General features: G+C 50.7%; 6 protein-coding genes across 6 annotated transcripts; 3 read left to right on the top strand and 3 right to left on the bottom strand.

Annotated features, from left to right (window-relative positions):
- Positions 1-1393: 1393 nt before the first annotated feature.
- HO173_004992 (uncharacterized protein) lies at positions 1394-2879 on the bottom strand (the record flags this gene model as incomplete). Its single annotated transcript, XM_037306910.1, has 2 exons — positions 1394-2768; positions 2827-2879. The coding sequence occupies 2 exons, from the start codon at positions 2877-2879 to the stop codon at positions 1394-1396; spliced, it is 1428 nt and encodes a 475-aa protein (XP_037166034.1).
- Positions 2880-3699: 820 nt separating this feature from the next.
- Positions 3700-7297, bottom strand: HO173_004991 (uncharacterized protein; the record flags this gene model as incomplete). The annotated part of the gene is made up of 3 exons (XM_037306909.1): positions 3700-4276; positions 4340-5128; positions 5175-7297. 3 exons carry the CDS (start codon positions 7295-7297, stop codon positions 3700-3702), a joined length of 3489 nt encoding a protein of 1162 aa, XP_037166033.1.
- Positions 7298-8687: 1390 nt separating this feature from the next.
- Positions 8688-9989, bottom strand: HO173_004990 (uncharacterized protein; the record flags this gene model as incomplete). The annotated part of the gene is made up of 2 exons (XM_037306908.1): positions 8688-9883; positions 9944-9989. 2 exons carry the CDS (start codon positions 9987-9989, stop codon positions 8688-8690), a joined length of 1242 nt encoding a protein of 413 aa, XP_037166032.1.
- A 460-nt stretch (positions 9990-10449) lies between these two features.
- On the top strand, positions 10450-12669 carry HO173_004989 (uncharacterized protein; the record flags this gene model as incomplete). Its single annotated transcript, XM_037306907.1, has 3 exons — positions 10450-11745; positions 11794-12102; positions 12157-12669. The coding sequence occupies 3 exons, from the start codon at positions 10450-10452 to the stop codon at positions 12667-12669; spliced, it is 2118 nt and encodes a 705-aa protein (XP_037166031.1).
- Positions 12670-13639: 970 nt separating this feature from the next.
- On the top strand, positions 13640-15816 carry HO173_004988 (uncharacterized protein; the record flags this gene model as incomplete). Its single annotated transcript, XM_037306906.1, has 3 exons — positions 13640-14239; positions 14504-14873; positions 14951-15816. 3 exons carry the CDS (start codon positions 13640-13642, stop codon positions 15814-15816), a joined length of 1836 nt encoding a protein of 611 aa, XP_037166030.1.
- A 238-nt stretch (positions 15817-16054) lies between these two features.
- Positions 16055-16734, top strand: HO173_004987 (uncharacterized protein; the record flags this gene model as incomplete). Its single annotated transcript, XM_037306905.1, has 3 exons — positions 16055-16206; positions 16344-16451; positions 16500-16734. The coding sequence occupies 3 exons, from the start codon at positions 16055-16057 to the stop codon at positions 16732-16734; spliced, it is 495 nt and encodes a 164-aa protein (XP_037166029.1).
- Between the last annotated feature and the right edge of the window lie 252 nt (positions 16735-16986).

Below are 16986 nucleotides of genomic sequence, written 5' to 3'. Positions count from 1 at the left end.
TCCGCAGGATGCCGCCTAGTGAGATCTCCGCTGTCCGCACCAGACCAGGACTAATCAGCAGGACCCCAAGGTACCTACATAGATCGCCAGGATACCCTCCTCAGCACCATCAGCTTTTCTATTGACTCGAGCATTCGAACATCGTGCAGCTTATTTTGTGCAGCTTATTTTTTAAACAAACGAATCACAGTCTTTCATCACGCCACGATCTGGAGAAGCAATCGCAAAGTTCGGACCCCTCATCTCGATCTTAATTCGTGTATAGAGTACCTTTGGGGAGGTGCAGGGTTCGGCATGCGCTCCATACAGCGCCCTCCCACACTGCACGTTTCACAGTCACCCCTCACGTTTCCAAAGTCAACGGGAATAACGGGCATACAACACGACACCTTACCCTCACGACATCTTCTGCTATCAATTTCTATTTTTGTCGTCTTCTCATTAACACTTCCAAATCTAAACTCTCCACTTCGTCCCAGCTATCTCCACTTCGTCCCAGCTATCATCAGTAACCACCATTTCTCATCCCACGCTCAACTTTCCCAACCACCACCTGACCCTTGCCACCCATCTCCCCCCACGCTTCTTCACATAGACTCAGCACTTCTCCCCTCCCCGTTGTCGCGGCTCCCCGAGTTGCCTTCCATCCTGCCAGCTCTTTCCAGGCCCCAGCTACTCGTAGACTCCCTCAACCATCCGCGCAATGTCTCTACTCCCAGCCTCCACGCTGATACGCGCGCCTCGACGTCTATGTGCTTCCTCATCCTACCTCCCCCTCTTGCCGGGCCACCCCTCCCTCCCTTCTTCCCTATTCCATTCCATTCCAATCCATACCGAGCGCTTCCCTCCCCTGCTCTTCCCCAACGCTTTTCCCCATCGCTGACCCCTGCTTGCCACCCACAGCATTTTTTTTTTTCCTTTTTTTCGCTCGCGCTCCTCTTGCCGAAAGCCCGTCACGCCGGTCCATGGGCCTGAGACCGGGGCGCAAGAGTGGACGTCGTCTGCGGCTGTCTCTCGGCGCTGGGAAAGGACTGGGGGCGAGTGAGGGTTCCTTGTTGAAGAGACAGGCTTGAGTCCATCTGCTGCTTTTGGATCGAGGACGATGGAATATGACAACCGACACAATTCGGAGATCAAGGACGAGCACGGTCGTGGGCGAAGATGTTGGGGAGGTGGTGGGTGTTCATTGTCGGCACGTAAGGCAAGGAAGCAGCAAGCGCGGGACGATGGTTCAATGTACGGCATCTTTCTTTCTAGGTGGCTAGATAGAGACAGCCGGGCGTGAAAACATCCAAGCTCCAACACCTCCCATTCCGTCAAAGTTTCAATTTGTGCCGATGATGCTGTTCCTAACCCCTTCCCTTCCATGTCCTCGAGCGCCCTTCCGCTCACCCTACCGCTTCGCCTGCTCACAAACCTGCAAGAATTTGTATATGCCCTCCAACCCCTCATACTCCCCACTTTCCGCCCTCGTCCCCTGCGTAGTCGCAGCCTTGACCGGTGACGCTGTGTGGAAGTATGGATCCTCGGATGCGAAATCGCTGTCACCTAGACTCTCGTACCCAGAGATGGGCGAATGAGCGTGTCGGTCCGGCGACTTGAGCGTCCTGTCTTCGGCACTGTGATTATCGTGTAGTGACTCTGCGGTGTATTGCGATTGTCGAGAGGGCGAGAGCATGTTGCGCCAATCTACTTGCTCGGGTTGTCGCTGTCGTTGGGTGGCATTGGTGAAGTAGTATTCTCCGCCCTCGCTGGGGAGGGAGGGTGTGGCGTTTGGCGCAAAGGGGAAGAGGAGCGCCATTTCTACATCTTTCTCCGCTTGCCCTGCTTGTCCGACCAGTGCAGTGTGCCAGCCTTCATCTTCGACCACCAAGCCGCGCCTTACACCTACTTCATCGCAGAGGCGGGATACGAGATCGGCGTCGCAGCCCGGGAAGCGCACGCTCAGGATTGGCCCGGCTGCTGTATGGATAAGGGAAATGGGTAGATCGCCCAAGGCAGAGAGGGCGCGGAGATCGGTGAGGATGAGGCTGAGATCCTGGATTGCGCGGGCGAAGTCGGATGTAAGAGTCGAGAGGAGGTCGATGTCGCTGAGGGATGTCACGTCCAGGTTTGACTTTTCGGACGAGAAAGAGGGGCAGAGAGCAGTGATGGTGGGGCTAAATTTGAATTCGAGGTTCGTTCCTTTCATTGAAGAAGACATAGGTGATTCCCATTGCGAGTAGACAGCATCTTCAGTTTGCGAAACGGAGCGGAAACGTTTCTCGCCCGTGACAGGGTTGACGCCATCGAATCTCGCTTTCCCACCGCCAACAAAGAAGGCTCTGATGCCGGCGGAGACGTTGTGAACTACCTGAGCGTGAACACCAGTTGTATGACTGAAATGCCTGGCTCCTTTCCCGGCTCCACCAAGACTGTAGCCGCCTACGCAGCGGGGTAGAGCTCCACCTGTCAAATTGGGACGAAGTGTCGAGGCAAAGGGTGCGGAGCCGCGCTGGGAAATTGCCTTGCTGACTTTCGATATCGGAAAGGTTGAGCGGTCATATTTAACGCCGGTGCGGGCTTTTGCGGCGGAGGTAGTGAATTGATGGGCGGTGGTTGAGAACCAGCGGTTGCTGTTTTGAGAGCGGGATTGTCTCAGATAGGCGAGAGGGTGGACGGGTTGATTTTGGGCATAAATGCGGATAGGTTGAAGTGAAGCATTGTTTGCAATGCGTGATTGAGGCAATTTTGCCCGGATGATGGACGAAGTCTTGTCGATGGCGAATCTGTAGAGTTGGCCATTAGCGTTGCTTAATGACCTTTACGCAGGTAGTGAGGTTTTACTTGACGATTCGCAAGACCTTCGGAACAAGAAGGTGCCCGCTTGAGGGCGCCATCTTTTGGTGATTCTATATTTCGAGGAGTTGTCAGAGGCACAGGGAATAAAGTAAGGAAGAGGGAATTGCGAAGAATGAAAGTGCTCAGCCACAGGGCACTAGACTTTAGCCGGCAAAACGCCGAGCGTCCCGGCGCACGATGATGATCGATGCCTCGGATGATCAAAGATTGAGCATAACCGGAGAAAGGAGAATCCGGGAATGAAAGGTCCAGAAGATGCTATTACAATGAAGTGAGTGAATTTTAATTATGTTCCAACAACTAGCAAGCACACATGTATTCTACTGATGGGCGACTCGATCGCCAAAGGCCGTAGCCAATGCCATCGGCTGTACATAAGGCATGGTGAAATAAAGCATTCTTTTCCACCACATGATCAAGTGCGAATGAAGAAGATCATGAGCCATGTCGCCAGACGACAGTGGAAGCGAAACCTGATAGGAACCCATTGGGGAGATGTTCGTGAGATCGTCTCCCAGGCCCTAGGCAGCGAGCAAGAGTGCACTCTTTTTGTACACACATGGTAGAATAGAAAAGAGATCCGTCGCAGACATCGCTGCATAAGTGTTTCTTTTGAGCATGCCCGGCTGATGCTCCAAAACGCCCGTGTGCCATGCTAATGCCATCCATGCAACATCGCTAGCAGTCTCCGGGTCCGGTAAAAAGGAATAACGGAATGACTCCCAAAGCCAGGAGTGTCTAAAAGTCGTAGGGCATGGCAGAGCCACCTTGTCAATCGCCATAGAATCTGCGCCCATATTGATTCGTGGTTGGCGCGCTGGGAAATGGATATGTACAGATCATTGAACGTCATTGCGTTCAACGATCAAGCTCGGATCTAAGGTCAGGGTCAAGGAACTTGCTGAGCTTGGAGCGGTTCTTCATGTTGTAGGCTCCATTCCTCCACACAGCCCTAAGTTTGCCGAAGGCCGGCCGCTCTTTGCTGTTGGCCTCGAGCCTGACAAGATCAACGAAATCACGGGCAATTTTTTCATCAGAGATGGTCTTCTGACTGAGGATGGATTCATCATAGTATTGTAGCAGATTTCGCAATCCAGTCGTAGATTCGCGCTGGGATGCATCCTCGAGGGCTAATTGACGAAACTCCTCATACATGTGGGCGTTGAAGTTGCGAATAAGGAAGTGCGACCAGAACTGGTAGAGGCTCTGCATGTTATCATGGTGGTGAGCCTTGTCGGCTGCTGGTTGCTCCCGTTGCTTTAATGCATCGCGTCGGAAGTCGTGGTATGATTCCGCTGCACAATCGTTTGGCAAAGTATCGAGGGTTGTGACTGCAGTCTGTCTGTCCTTGATCCAAAGGACTGGTGGCGATTCATTATTGTCGATCTGGCGGCCGGGCGAAACAACAGGGAATGGACTTCTCGATCTCTGAATCCTATGCGAGTTGACGCTTGTCAGTTTCTATTCTCAGAAAAGGGGAGCTTCCACTCAGTCTCACCTGTCGGGTGCATCTCCATTCATGGTTGGGGCTGGCTGACGGTCCGTGAATTTTGACAACTCTTCGTTAATGGATCTTCCGTCTATTGACCCATTGGAAAATGTTCGAGAAGACGATGAGTGGAATGGAGGACGCGTCGGAGTCGTGGCGGTCACTGGTTTTCGAACGACGATGTTGAGATTGTTGACTTGCTCGTCGGTGAAGACGCTGGTTCCTGGGCCTTGAGAATCGGGTTGCGAGAAGCTTCGAGCGTTGGAAGACCGCACCGCGGGCGAAAACTCGGAGACAGCAGCAGAAAGTGGTGCTCGGATTGTAGAACCGTCAGTTCCATTTGAGGCACCAATGGGACCGGCTTGGCCGTACGGAGGAGGTGCAACACTGTCGAGGGACTGGAACTGAAAGTTCTCGACCGAGTTGGCCACGGCGCTTGATCGAGGTGAGATTGCCGAGGCATCGTCGAATGTATAATGTGCGTCATTCATGGAAGGATACTGGTGACGTGGCAGCGGACCGTCATTCTGCGCTGATGGGTCACGATCTTCCATCTTCATGACCCATTGCTGCCACCCATCGCGTTTTCGGACCCGGTCGATTCCGTCGACCCGAGGGTCATAGTACTCGATATTCGGTGAATTTACGCAGACCTGTTGTATCGTAGCGTAATTTGTTGTGAGCTGTTTTATGCGATTGAACTTTGCCAACAGAGTCAGGGGTACAAATCCTTGAGAATCCATCTGCTTCCGAAGAAACATATCCTTGCAAAGGTTGTCAACAGAAAAATAATATTCCCTGACAATGTTAGCAAATCTAGCTTGTGCGCGGCAGAACTACTCACATTTGCATAGACACCATGCCGAACACAGGAATCTCCAAATATGGATTGTATGGGATTGCGCTCATGATACCGTTGTTGCCTGGTTGATAGCCATACTCATTTGCTACTTCAGTTTGCAAGCTAGCCAGATGCGTAGCTCCCGAATGATGCCCATTAGAAAATCTAGCATAAGGCGTAGACTGGGGTATTGATTGTGACCGCGAGTTAGAACGATGGTGCTTGCCATAATGCTGAGTTGGTTGGTAGTAAGAGCTTTGAGAATGCGACGGTGAGCTCTCTTGATTGGAGTGCGATTTGGCTGGAGTGGCTGGTGGTGGTTGGTACTGTCCTTGTTGACCATTGGTGAATCCATGGCCATTTGGCAGATTAGAGGTGAAGAAAGCGTGATTGGACCCACCTCGGCCGCGGTATCCTCCACGACCACGCTCTGGACGTCCCTCGCCCCGTTCTCGCACTGGAAGACTTCCTTGAAAGTCTCTCGCAAGGTCAGGTGGTCTAATGGAACCCTCGCTTCTTCGCTCAGGCCCACCTGCTTTAGGGGATGCAGGCGTCTCCGAAGCCAGGCTGAGGTTCTTCTTGTCCTCATCTATGTTGCTCGGTGCTGAGCTGGTTGAGATTGTGGCTCCATCCATAGGGACAACGCGAGTTGACCATTCTGGTTGTGGGTCTTTAGCCGCCGCAGGAACAGACGGTCTTCGAGTCTCCTTGACATTATTGCCATTATTGCCATTGCTCTGACCGGCTTTTGCAAAACCGTTCTCGAATTCCTTGCGCTTCTCTGTAGGTGTTGCGTCTCCCAATCTTCGCTGATCTCTTGGGGTGGCAGGTCCCGCGCTGGAAGCTCTCTTTGGCTTCGAAAGGTTGGCGTTAGTCGAAGTCGGGTTCAAAGCACCTCTACCTCGATCCAGACCACTTGCTGGTAATGTTTGGCTGGTGGAGGTACCGATTCCTGGGAGAATTGGCTTCTCTGCACCATTGGTGGCATTCGCGACGTTGCCCGCGCGTGTACCGCCTTCTCTTCCGCCACGAGAGAGCTTGCCTCCTCTCCGTGCGGTAGGAAACGGAGTGTCGAAGACCACAGTGTGAACCAAAGGCATTGGCACCCATTTTTCCTTGTGGGGCTTGGGTGCTTGAGTTGTATCTTTGTCGTCTTTTTCTACCCGGTCCGGAGCCTTCTTTTTCCCCTCGTTAAGGGCGCTCTCTGGCGCCGGCCACGACATTGCGTCCCCAGGTGGAGGCGGTGGAGGCGCAGGTAAGATAGAAGATTTATCGGCTGCGTCGGCCGACTTACTTCCATTCCTAGCGGCGCCTAGAGCCGGGCGTTCATCCAGTGGGCCTGCACCTGTCTTGCCCTTCTTCTTACCGTCCTGCTTCTTTTGCTCGGTGGTTGCTTCGGTGCCCTTGGCCGGACCGTTAGCGTTTCCAGGGCTGAGATTGGGTACTGCCGGCTTTGGTGGCTGAAGAGGAGTCGACTGCTTGGGCTTCTGAGCCGCAATACGTTGCTGCCAGAAGTTCACTGGTGGTGGTGGCGCTTCCTTGAGCGAGACAGGTGCAGGAGCTTCTTCGTCCCATGGAATTTTTGTGGCTTGTTCCTTTTCAGCATCTGCCTTTTCACCACCTTTGCTCCCATTTTGAGATGTCTGAGACTGTTTGTCCCAAGTAGATTCTGAAGAGCCGTTCACAGTTGAAAACGCGTCGTCTTCTTTGGGTAAAGTTGATGCGGATGGAATGCCATACTCTGGTGATGATGGAGTAGAGACCATTGGTTGTGGCTGCGCAGCAGAGTGGGGCTTTGCTGCAGCGTTGTCGGATTTGGTTACATCATTGCCTTCACTGTGCTGAACCCGCTGTTGTTCTTCGCCTGCTGTGACGCCCTCCACCTGTGGCGTCCGAGTTTCGCTGGTTGTGCGCTTTGTTGGAGCTTTGGTGGGATTCGCGGTTGTATCTCTGCTACCAGACGATGAAGATCTCTTCAACCCATTCTCCGCAGTCTCGGAGATAGCTTTGCCGTTAGGTAGCAGCGAAGGAACTGATGGGGACCTGCCCTTTGCAGCTAAAGCATATGTCAAAGCGGGAGTTGTTTGCCCCAGATCTCCGGAGGACTTCTGCGCTGTCGCCGCCATCTTGTCCACTGAAGATCGTTGCTGATGATCGGTTGTCTGATTTTCTGCCGGTATGGCAGCTTCCGATAAGTTAGTGGTAATCCCACGTATGGTGTTGACCGAGCCTTCAAACTCCACCTATCTCAAAAAGGTTGTGGTACTACCGCCTCCCACACCTTTCTCCACCAGGTCCTACCAGCCAGAAGAACGTTTATCACTCAGTTGGTTTGATGCTTGTCCCGTGGGGCTGTTGAATGCGAGGTTGACAGTGTTGAAGAGAGGTGACTGTTGTATGAGTCGCTTTAATCTTGACTTTTGGTTCTGAAAATGCAATAAATGTCTTCGGTGCGGCTTTTATTGGACACAAGCTTTTTGGTCCCAATGATTACTGGTAGGAGATTCCTTGGCAATATTGAGCAAGTTTTAGAACAGGAAGCAAGAGGACTCGCGGTAGTTTCGTAGGCTCGTCGAGGGAGGAGGCCTTGGAAGAATCTCAGTGCTGTGAAGCAAACCACAGTACACGAACAACCTTAGTTGCGACCACCAATCAGAGGTATTGGTGTAATGGTTTCACAGAAGCTGAAGCCCGGTAATAGTCTGCCAACATCTAGGGTTGTAGTCTGAATCAGATCCAACAGTGTTGTTTTGAGGGGAATGGTCTAAGTAGAGGCGAAAGTGAAAATGAGTATGAGGACTATTACCACTGTTAGTTCACAATCGCTTGACCCAAAAGAAGATGAGCTTCTTGGAAGGTCCTTGAGTCTTTAGACTTACTTGACAACCTGGCTCCGGAAGTGGGAAGATATTCACGAGGTAAGACTTGCTTGTCACCCGGAAGCACCGCTGTGCGGATCACCTCCAACTTGTTAGTCTTCACGGCGCGAATTGGACCCGGCTGTAGCAGACAGACGAGTCTCTTCTGAAATTCCGTAGAAATGATCACAAGACCCTTGATCGGTAGAAATTAGCAGAACAGTAACAGAGGATTGAAGGGGTAGTACAGGTGCTGAGCGGAGGTGAGGTGGATGGGCTTGAGGATTTTCGAGAGGAAAAAAGGCTAGGCAAAGTTCTGAAGTGCGGGCCAAGAAATCGATGACTACGGACCGGAACCCACATCTTTCTCCTCCGAGCTTCTTATGCAACTACGTAAGGTATGCTCCTAATTACTTTCTTTTGTCTGCAATCTTTGATATCTGTCGCTTCCAATTACTGAGAATCTCACTGGGTCTTCCATATCTATCATGAGATGTTCAGGTGGTTTATCCTACAGACCTGCCTTTCTGTATGCTGCCAATATCATCAAGGCTATGGAAGATTTGTAGACAGAACCGATCGCCGTGCAGAAGACAGCAGTGGTAATCATCACTCCTCGCTATGCTGAATATGAATCAAGCTGCTCGCTGTGCCCGCTTTATCCCACCTGAGTCGTCCGTAGATATTTGGCGAAACTTTGTTCAGAGGAATCTCCTCCTGAGGAAGCTGCCTGAGTGGTAGGTGCTATTGCCTGCTTGTAGCGCTTTGTGAGTCCGTCATCCATGTAGGCCTCATCTTCTGCTCCGTCCTCGTCCACTTCATCCTCGTCTGGCTCAACCATTTGCGCCTCAGACTCGGAATTTGAGTTGTCCTCCAGATCGCTTAGGGTATCAACATGATGTCTTTGGGCAACGCCGGCCTTGTTTGGACCACCCGATGCATTCCTTGACTCCGAAACATTCATATCCTTCATCATCTTCCCAAGATCTTTCTCCCTCTTGCTTGCCTTTTCTTCTTGTCTCTCCTTTCTTCGCTTCTCAAGCTCTGGTTTGTAGTCCCTCTCGAATTCGTCCGCCTTCTCTCCGACTGCCGTAAAGAAATCGTCAATACCTTTCCCCGTCATGGAGCTGACTCCCACAACACTTAGATGTCGATAAAATTCCTCAAGCATCAGACTCATACTGTTCAGTAGCGATCCCATATAACCACTGCCTCCTCCAAATCCTCCACCACCATCCACCCCACCAAAGCTTCCGCCGTCCTCTTCTTGCTTTAGAGCTGCTTGAAAGGCTTCGAAGTCCGTCATCCACTCTTTTGCAAAATCGGCGTCCTTGACATCCGTCTTGTTAAACACTAGAATCATTGGTAACTTCGTTTTGTAAAGTATGCTGCAGGCATAAAGCATGTTACTCATGAATGTGCTTGTCGAGCTTGTCCGGGGGGTATCAATGATGTATGCCACGACTGTAGGAAACGATGACGCAAGCGATTCGAGAAGGATACTTCCAGAAGCACTCCACATAAAGACCTCAATCTGGCCTGGAGTATCCACGATGATGTTCTTGATTGGCTTGGCCTTAGGAGTTTCCGGATTCGGAGCTGTGCGTTTCTCTAGTATATTGATGATTTGGTCTATCTTCGTTGCAAATATATTTAGCGATGTGACGATCCCTCCATTAGGACCCAGATTGTATTCCCGCATCACCTCTTTGTAGTTGAGAGAGTCCCTTATGTCGATATTACTCTCAAATGGGACGTTGCGAACAGCAGGATCTAGGTTGATAACATAAGGCGGTTCACGCTTTGAGTGTAAATGCGAATTGATTCTTTGCATGAACGTTGTCTTGCCTGAGCCTATGCAACCGTGCGTGATCAGCTAGGTTTGTGCGTGGTAGACATTGAAGGTAGACTCACCAGCCATGCCAACACAAACAATGACCACAGGCGGTTTAGCCGTCATGTTGAAAATGTGTGTACTTGTCTTTTCAGTCTGTGACTCGTAACTATTACCATGAGCAGACAGAATCGGATGCTGGCAGGGGGTGCGTATTTGTGAGATTCCACTGCTGTACGAGAGTACTATTCAAGGTGTTGATTTCCATCTCCTGCGGGGACAGCGGAAATAGTTTTAGCGTATACAGAAAATGTTACAATTCTTGGCATCGAGAAAATCGCACACATACCTATCAGCTACCAAAATCGAGGACCAAAAATTGAGGGCTAAATTATAGGGCAGATAAAACTAAGTATCTTGGTTTAGAATAATTATTCTTAAATACGTATTGATTACTCTGGAAGAGATTCAGAGGGAGTTGATAGATGTGTGTGCGATTTTCTCAGTGCCAAGAATCGTAACATTTCCTGCATACGCTAATTCCGCGTGCATATTTTTTGATCTTCTAAGGGTTCATTATCTCAATATGTTGTCCAAGAATCACAGCCATGTGACTATGGCTCTTGAAGACTTTGAAAAGTTACTGGCCGAGGGCAAGAACGAGGAAGAGAAAATCAAGTCTAGTCATGGATACGAGGGAAGTAGAAAACATCACAGGCATCATAGGAAGCACCATGGCGATGGAGAAGATCATCGCAGGCACAAGAGGACGAAGCGTTCCACCAGCAGAGATGACAACAACAGGGCGCATGGCAATCGCAAGATATCACTAGGATTTAGGGGGGAGCGTACGAACCGTGGGGCCTCACAAGGCGAAGGTGAGACGGAGGACCCAGCTACTTGGGGGCCAGCGAAGAATGACGGTCACATCCCAACCTCAGATTCCATCGGTGAAACAAAGAGAGATTCTTGGATGGAACAACCCTCTGCCTCAGATATTGACTACACACAAAAGGGTGTCAGGGGGCCATTTGAGCCAATCACGTCAAGACCGTCAAAGGCCGACTTCGAGCTCAAAATCCATGAAAACGAGTTGAACAAGCATCATCTACAATATCTGGCTGATGGCAGAGACATCTCGGAAGATTTTATTGAGAAGCCCGCACAACACGAGGTCGACTACGTCTTTGGTGATGCAGGAGCTCATTGGCGGATGAGCAAGCTGAACCGTGTCTACAAACAGGCAGAAGAAACTGGGAAACCCGTAGACGAGATGGCGGAAAAACAATATGGAGATTTAAGAACGTTTGACGATGCTAGAGAAGAGCAGATAGAGCTCGACAGGAGAGACACTTACGGTGAAGGCTATGTGGGGAAGGAAAAGCCAAGTGGTGAGCTGTTTGAGGAGCGAAAGTTAGATACAGGTCTGCGAAACAAGGGTTCCGGGCCGGAGCATGATGAGCCGGATGTGCAAGAACTTTCTCGTGAGATTGATGCAGAGAAGCCACTTGCAACGACCGTGCCATTGGACCAGACTGCGCTGAATAGACTCAAGGCACAGATGCTGAAAGCCAAAGTCCGAGGTTCATCCAACGCTGCTATATTGGAAGCTGAGTACAACAATTCTATGGCTGCTTTCGCCAAGAGCAAACAACCTGACACAGTTATCCTTGGGGCCATGCATAACAGGATGTTGACTGGGTCGCGTGAAGGCGAGGTCAATAGGATCGACAACAAACGGGGTCGGGAGAGGGGCCTAGTAGAAGAGAATGAAGACATGAGCATTGAAGATATGGTCCGGCAAGAGCGGCGATTGCGCAACCAGGCTGGTGGAGATGGACAACGTTTCGCAGAGAGGATAGCTAAGGATGCGAAATTTGACGTACGTATTCCTTTCCAAACAAATGAGAGTTCGCTGACTCTCACTCAGAACGATTTGGACTACATGGACGAGAACGCCAACAAGCTTGCGAAGCGTGTACAACGGTCTGAGATCAATCTCAAGAATACGGCAATATCGGATTTTCAGATGATGAACCGCATTTTGGACAATTGCCCTCTCTGCCATCACGAAGATACAAATACGCCTCCAGTTGCGCCAATTGTATCTCTAGCCACTAGAGTCTACCTCACTCTTCCTACGGAGCCCGAGATCAGTGAAGGCGGAGCATGCATCATACCGGTGCAACATCGAGGCAATCTCTTGGAGTGTGATGACGATGAATGGGAAGAGATCAGAGTACGTCGATGAACCAATTCCTTTGTTGTAAGCGAGTAGTTAATCCTTTGGCAGAATTTCATGAAGAGTCTCACTCGAATGTATCATGACCATGGCAGAGATGTCATTTTCTACGAAAATGCCGCAGTACCACAGCGAAAGAAGCATGCTGGCATGGAAGTCGTGCCACTACCGTACAGCCTTGGGGAGACCGCACCAGCGTTCTTCAAGGAGGCAATTCTTACATCTGACGAGGAGTGGACGCAACACAAGAAGATCATTGACACGCTTTTCAAGGCCAAGCAAGGTCAGGGTAAAACGGCTTTCCGACGGACGCTAGCCAAGGAGATGCCGTACTTTCATGTGTGGTTCGAAATCGATGGTGGAATTGGTCACATTGTGGAAGATGCTAATCGATGGCCAAAAGGTGATCTTTTTGCTAGGGAGATCATAGGTGGTATGCTCGATGTTGCTCCCGACATTGTGAAGAGGCAAGGCCGGTGGAACAGAGGCGGAGATAGGAGGGTCGAAGGATTTAGGAAGAGATGGGAGAAGTTTGACTGGACGAGGGTCTTAACAGTTTCATGATCTGACAGCAACTAAACGAGCCTGTGAGGTGGACCTCCTACCACCACCACCAACAATAATAACAGCAACACCACTATCAGCTTTACTTAAAATCGAGCCGAGCAACCAAAACGTCTACTGACACTGTGTTGCATTGCTACCTGGCCTAGGGCGAATTCGCGAGGGTTCGCTCGGAGATCGAGGACAGCTAGGCTCTGGCTGATATTGGAAGAGTGAACTAGATGTGGACGAACATTTGAAATCCTTTCGAGATGATGGATCATCGTGGAGAAATCCATAGTTCCAGCAAGAAGAATGAGCACTCATTCATACCAACACACCTTTTGGATCCACATCGATGACATGGGCACATGTGTACTGCATCATCAGCTGTCATTCAACACAACCCATCTGTTTAGGTTGAGGCTTGCGGGAGAAACGGTCGCTTAGAGGTACCCTTCCTTCGAACGTTCTTCGTCTCTTCTAGCTCCATTCCTCTCTTCCTTTCGGAGGAAGCGAGGTTGAAGACTTGAAGGAGATCGAAGGAGAATCGTCTTCAGACGTGCTTCTTCAGTATCGATAGACGTGACGGCGCTCTGCGCTTCTAATGCTAAACGCTGAACTCGTGCTCACCGATTCAGTAAACATGAAGTATGAACCATATACTGGGGTCCGTCTTTGTCCGAGGTCAAATCGCATTCGGCGCGAACTTATGATTACATACCTCTATACGGGGAAGATACTTCAAGGGGCTACCCAGCTTTGATGCCATTTTTATGAACAGCCGGTTCACAGGTGAGATGTTTTAGCCGTTCCCGAGGCTGACATACATCGAGCCACCTCCGCGCCTGGGGCTTTTGATTCTTGTTATAGACTTATTTAATTAATCGAAAAATGCCCAACTCCGCTTTATATAATTAATGTAATTGTGACTTACCAAAGCGATCGTAGATTGTGAGGAGGTCTCAACGATATTTTTGCGGAATTTTAGATGAAGAACGTGGCCGCCGCTAAATTTCACTTTGGCCGCCGCGGGATGCCATTCCTCGAGGACTTGAACAATTCCTCCCTAGCTGTCCGCCTTGAGGGTACGCCTACGAGTACCTGGCCTTCCACGCAACCCCCACACTTCGGCCACACACCCTGGCCGCAGGTCATGTCACAGCAGAGTGATACCGCGCAGTCCTATCAACCGAATTCATATCCCAGCTATTCAGCGCCCTCTATGGCTGCTCAGTTCAATTATCCTCCACCTGAAGGGCAAGGGCAAGCTAATTCTCCCTCTGGATCGAACATGGCTCATCCTAATATCAGCTTGCCTCCCATTCGATCGATTGATGGCATATCTCAGCCACAACATCAGCAGTCGCAACAAGGCGGACAACCTTCTCCCATGGGCTCCGCAATGCCACCAAACATGGGCCAGTACTACGGACAAGGTCAATATCCACCCCCTACCTCCGACCCAAACGCCCCTGTTCGATACCCCATACCGCCAGACGGCAGGCAAATGTCCGGCGGGCGACACAAGAAGGAGATCAAGCGGAGGACAAAGACTGGGTGTCTGACTTGTCGCAAGCGCCGCATCAAGGTATGTAAATTGCACTTGTAAAATTCGCAGCGCACCCAGGGCAACGACGAGTCAAAATCCCCCTCCCCTTGTTGCAGATGTAGTTGTCTTCGTTTAACATTTACCGAGTTCCTTGGGGCGATCGGGTAGTAGCGACCGTGTCAAGCGAGCGTGGGCTGCTTCACTCTTTATATTCACGATCTGTGAAGGAGTCGAATTCATAAATCCACACTCAACGACACAGCATATTTGGACTCCGCTGACTTTAGGATCTATCACACACAGTGTGACGAAACCCATCCAGCTTGCAGAAATTGTCAGAAAAGTAAACGCGACTGTTTAGGTTACGACCCGATCTTCAAATCACAACCAGGGCCAACAGCTATCCAGCCTGCCCTTGGTGCTGCGTCCTCTACACAATCTGCGAATTCGTCGCCATACCCACCACCCCCTCAAGGCTACGTGCACGCTGGCTCTCAAGGCTACGGTCCAGCAGGGACAGATTCAGAAACTTCTACCGTCCAACCTTACGACTACGGTGCTGCTATAGACCCAACACTTGAAGGGGGAGCAGCACAAATGCAAGACAGCAAGGAGCCATTAGGGACGGGGACTCCGTATCCATCAGCTGCGTCGGATCAGCAAGGCCATCGAGGTAAGTCTTATCAAGTCAAGTCTGGGCCTCATGCATCTCGCGTTGGCAATATCATCTTAACTAACACACCGTTCTAGCGAAGCGAACAAAGATCGAAGAGCTCCTCTGTATAAGGGGGGTATCCCCTCCTCCGCCTGCACCACCAACTACGATTTCGGCTGCTACACGTGAAGAGATCAAACACATATGGATTACCGTGTACGCACCCGGCATAGACAAGTTCCTGGAAACCAAGTGGTTTGGACTGAGGGGCATGACACATCTTATGCAAAACAGTCGGCTGTGCGACCAATTCCAAACACTCATTCAACGATACGCTATAGATCGGACGCACCCTAGCTACTATCAAAATTGGGGAGTCACACAGAGCCTCGAGGCCACAGTGGTCTGGGCAATGATAGGAATGTGCCGGCAAGTTGCGGGTAAATCACCAGTCGATGAGCAAGATAGCAAAGAAGGGGTTCGTGATGCCGCTAAGAGAATGGAAATTTTCGAAAACTTAGTGACTGGGGAATATCTTGATTCCTCCTCAGCACCTTCACAGGCGTCTGAAGAGAGCAATGGCACAGCTCTAAACGACCAACTGAAAACCCGCGAGCGCGACTTCTGGCGCCTCGTCCACACATTCCTCACCATTCAAGACGACGAGGCTAGCGCTGCCAAACAAATCGACGACACGCTCACAAGCTGCCGCGGCCTCCTGGACAGCCGGGAGAACAGAGACGTCATCTATTCAGTGATGGTTGCTCGACATGTCGGAGCACGCATATCAGAATTTCCGGAAAACTTGCAGCAGCCTGCGAACAACGACGAGGACAGTGCGAGGACAAAGGTGTTCGTGGCGAAGAAGTTCATCGAGGATGAGTCGAACGGGAAGGGGACTAATCAGGTCGTCCAAAGACTCTGCGGCATGGCTCACAGAAGCTCGATTATCAGGCGCTAGGAGGATCATACATGAAACGGCAGAAGAAGCAAGAAATCTCGGTTGCATTATGGGGATCGAAGAGAATCAGGCCTTTCATGATGGTGGAGTCTTGCTGGCATCAAAGTCCGGGGAAGTGACTACGGAGGGAACCGCACATGCATACTGATCTTATTGAGAGGCGACTACGGTCACAGCATGTTGTCATCGTTCTTTAGAAAGGATTTACACGACTGGCTTACGGGTGTAAAGCTCAAGCATGTACAATACAGCGATACCATCATGCATCTTTAGCAGCGTGAAGGAAGGACTCTTCATGATAATCAAGGCATTTTCACAGAAGCTCGTTTCCCTTGACGGCGCTATGGCAGGCGCAGGCGCTCTTTGCTCTTCACACACAGAAAGCATAAGGTCACCTCTACTCCCCGCTGACTATCATACACTTTTCGCCCGCCTTTTTGCAGCTATTATCCTGCAGCCTCGTCGAATTTGCTTCTACGACCATGCTTACTTGCCGCTCCTTTCAAATGCTAATAATACCTCTGCAGCACGCCACTCGAGCGCCTCAAGCCTCTTCTCCCATCATACAACATCCAGTGGCCAATTTCGGCGCCCTTGAAAGCCCGCAGCGCTCGCAGTACTCTGCTGCAGCCTGCGTAAGGTGAGTTGGTAAAAAGAAACTAAATTTGAGCATGTTGGCATAGATTAGACGACCTACTTGTCCGGATACCCCAGATCAATCAAGATACATTTGCCAGCATTCAGGCTGCGGCGAATCCTATCCTGCCGCTGCCCTTTTGGAGATGCATATTAGCTCGCATTCTGGTTGCCTATGTAACCGATGATGCTCGAAATGCCACTGACTGGACTAGATTCAGTCCCTACACTCGCAACGGCTTGTACCCTCTTGGGATATACCACAACCACCTACAGACATGAGTGATAGATCTCATGACTGTGGAGTGAATTTAGACGCTTCGTACCTATTGCACTGACTGCTTTTGACCACATCTCTACGGAGGTTGCCTAGCCAAGGCTCTTGGAACTCTTTCGGGATTGTCACCTGGCCTTCGCCCATTTATTAGGAGGCTAAAGGCCCGGTATCGCGCCCAACAAGGCCTAAGGTCACCCAGGTTACAGGGCTGGGCCCCGTTACAGGGTGCCTTCCGAGATCAGGGTTAGGGTTGGTAC

The sequence above is a fragment of the Letharia columbiana genome (genome assembly GCF_014066305.1).
Source record: "Letharia columbiana isolate WasteWater2 chromosome Unknown Sc0000013_s0, whole genome shotgun sequence".
NCBI classification, from domain to species: domain Eukaryota; kingdom Fungi; phylum Ascomycota; class Lecanoromycetes; order Lecanorales; family Parmeliaceae; genus Letharia; species Letharia columbiana.
Note: the sequence above shows the minus strand (reverse complement) of the source record. Positions and strands in the feature narration are given on the sequence as shown.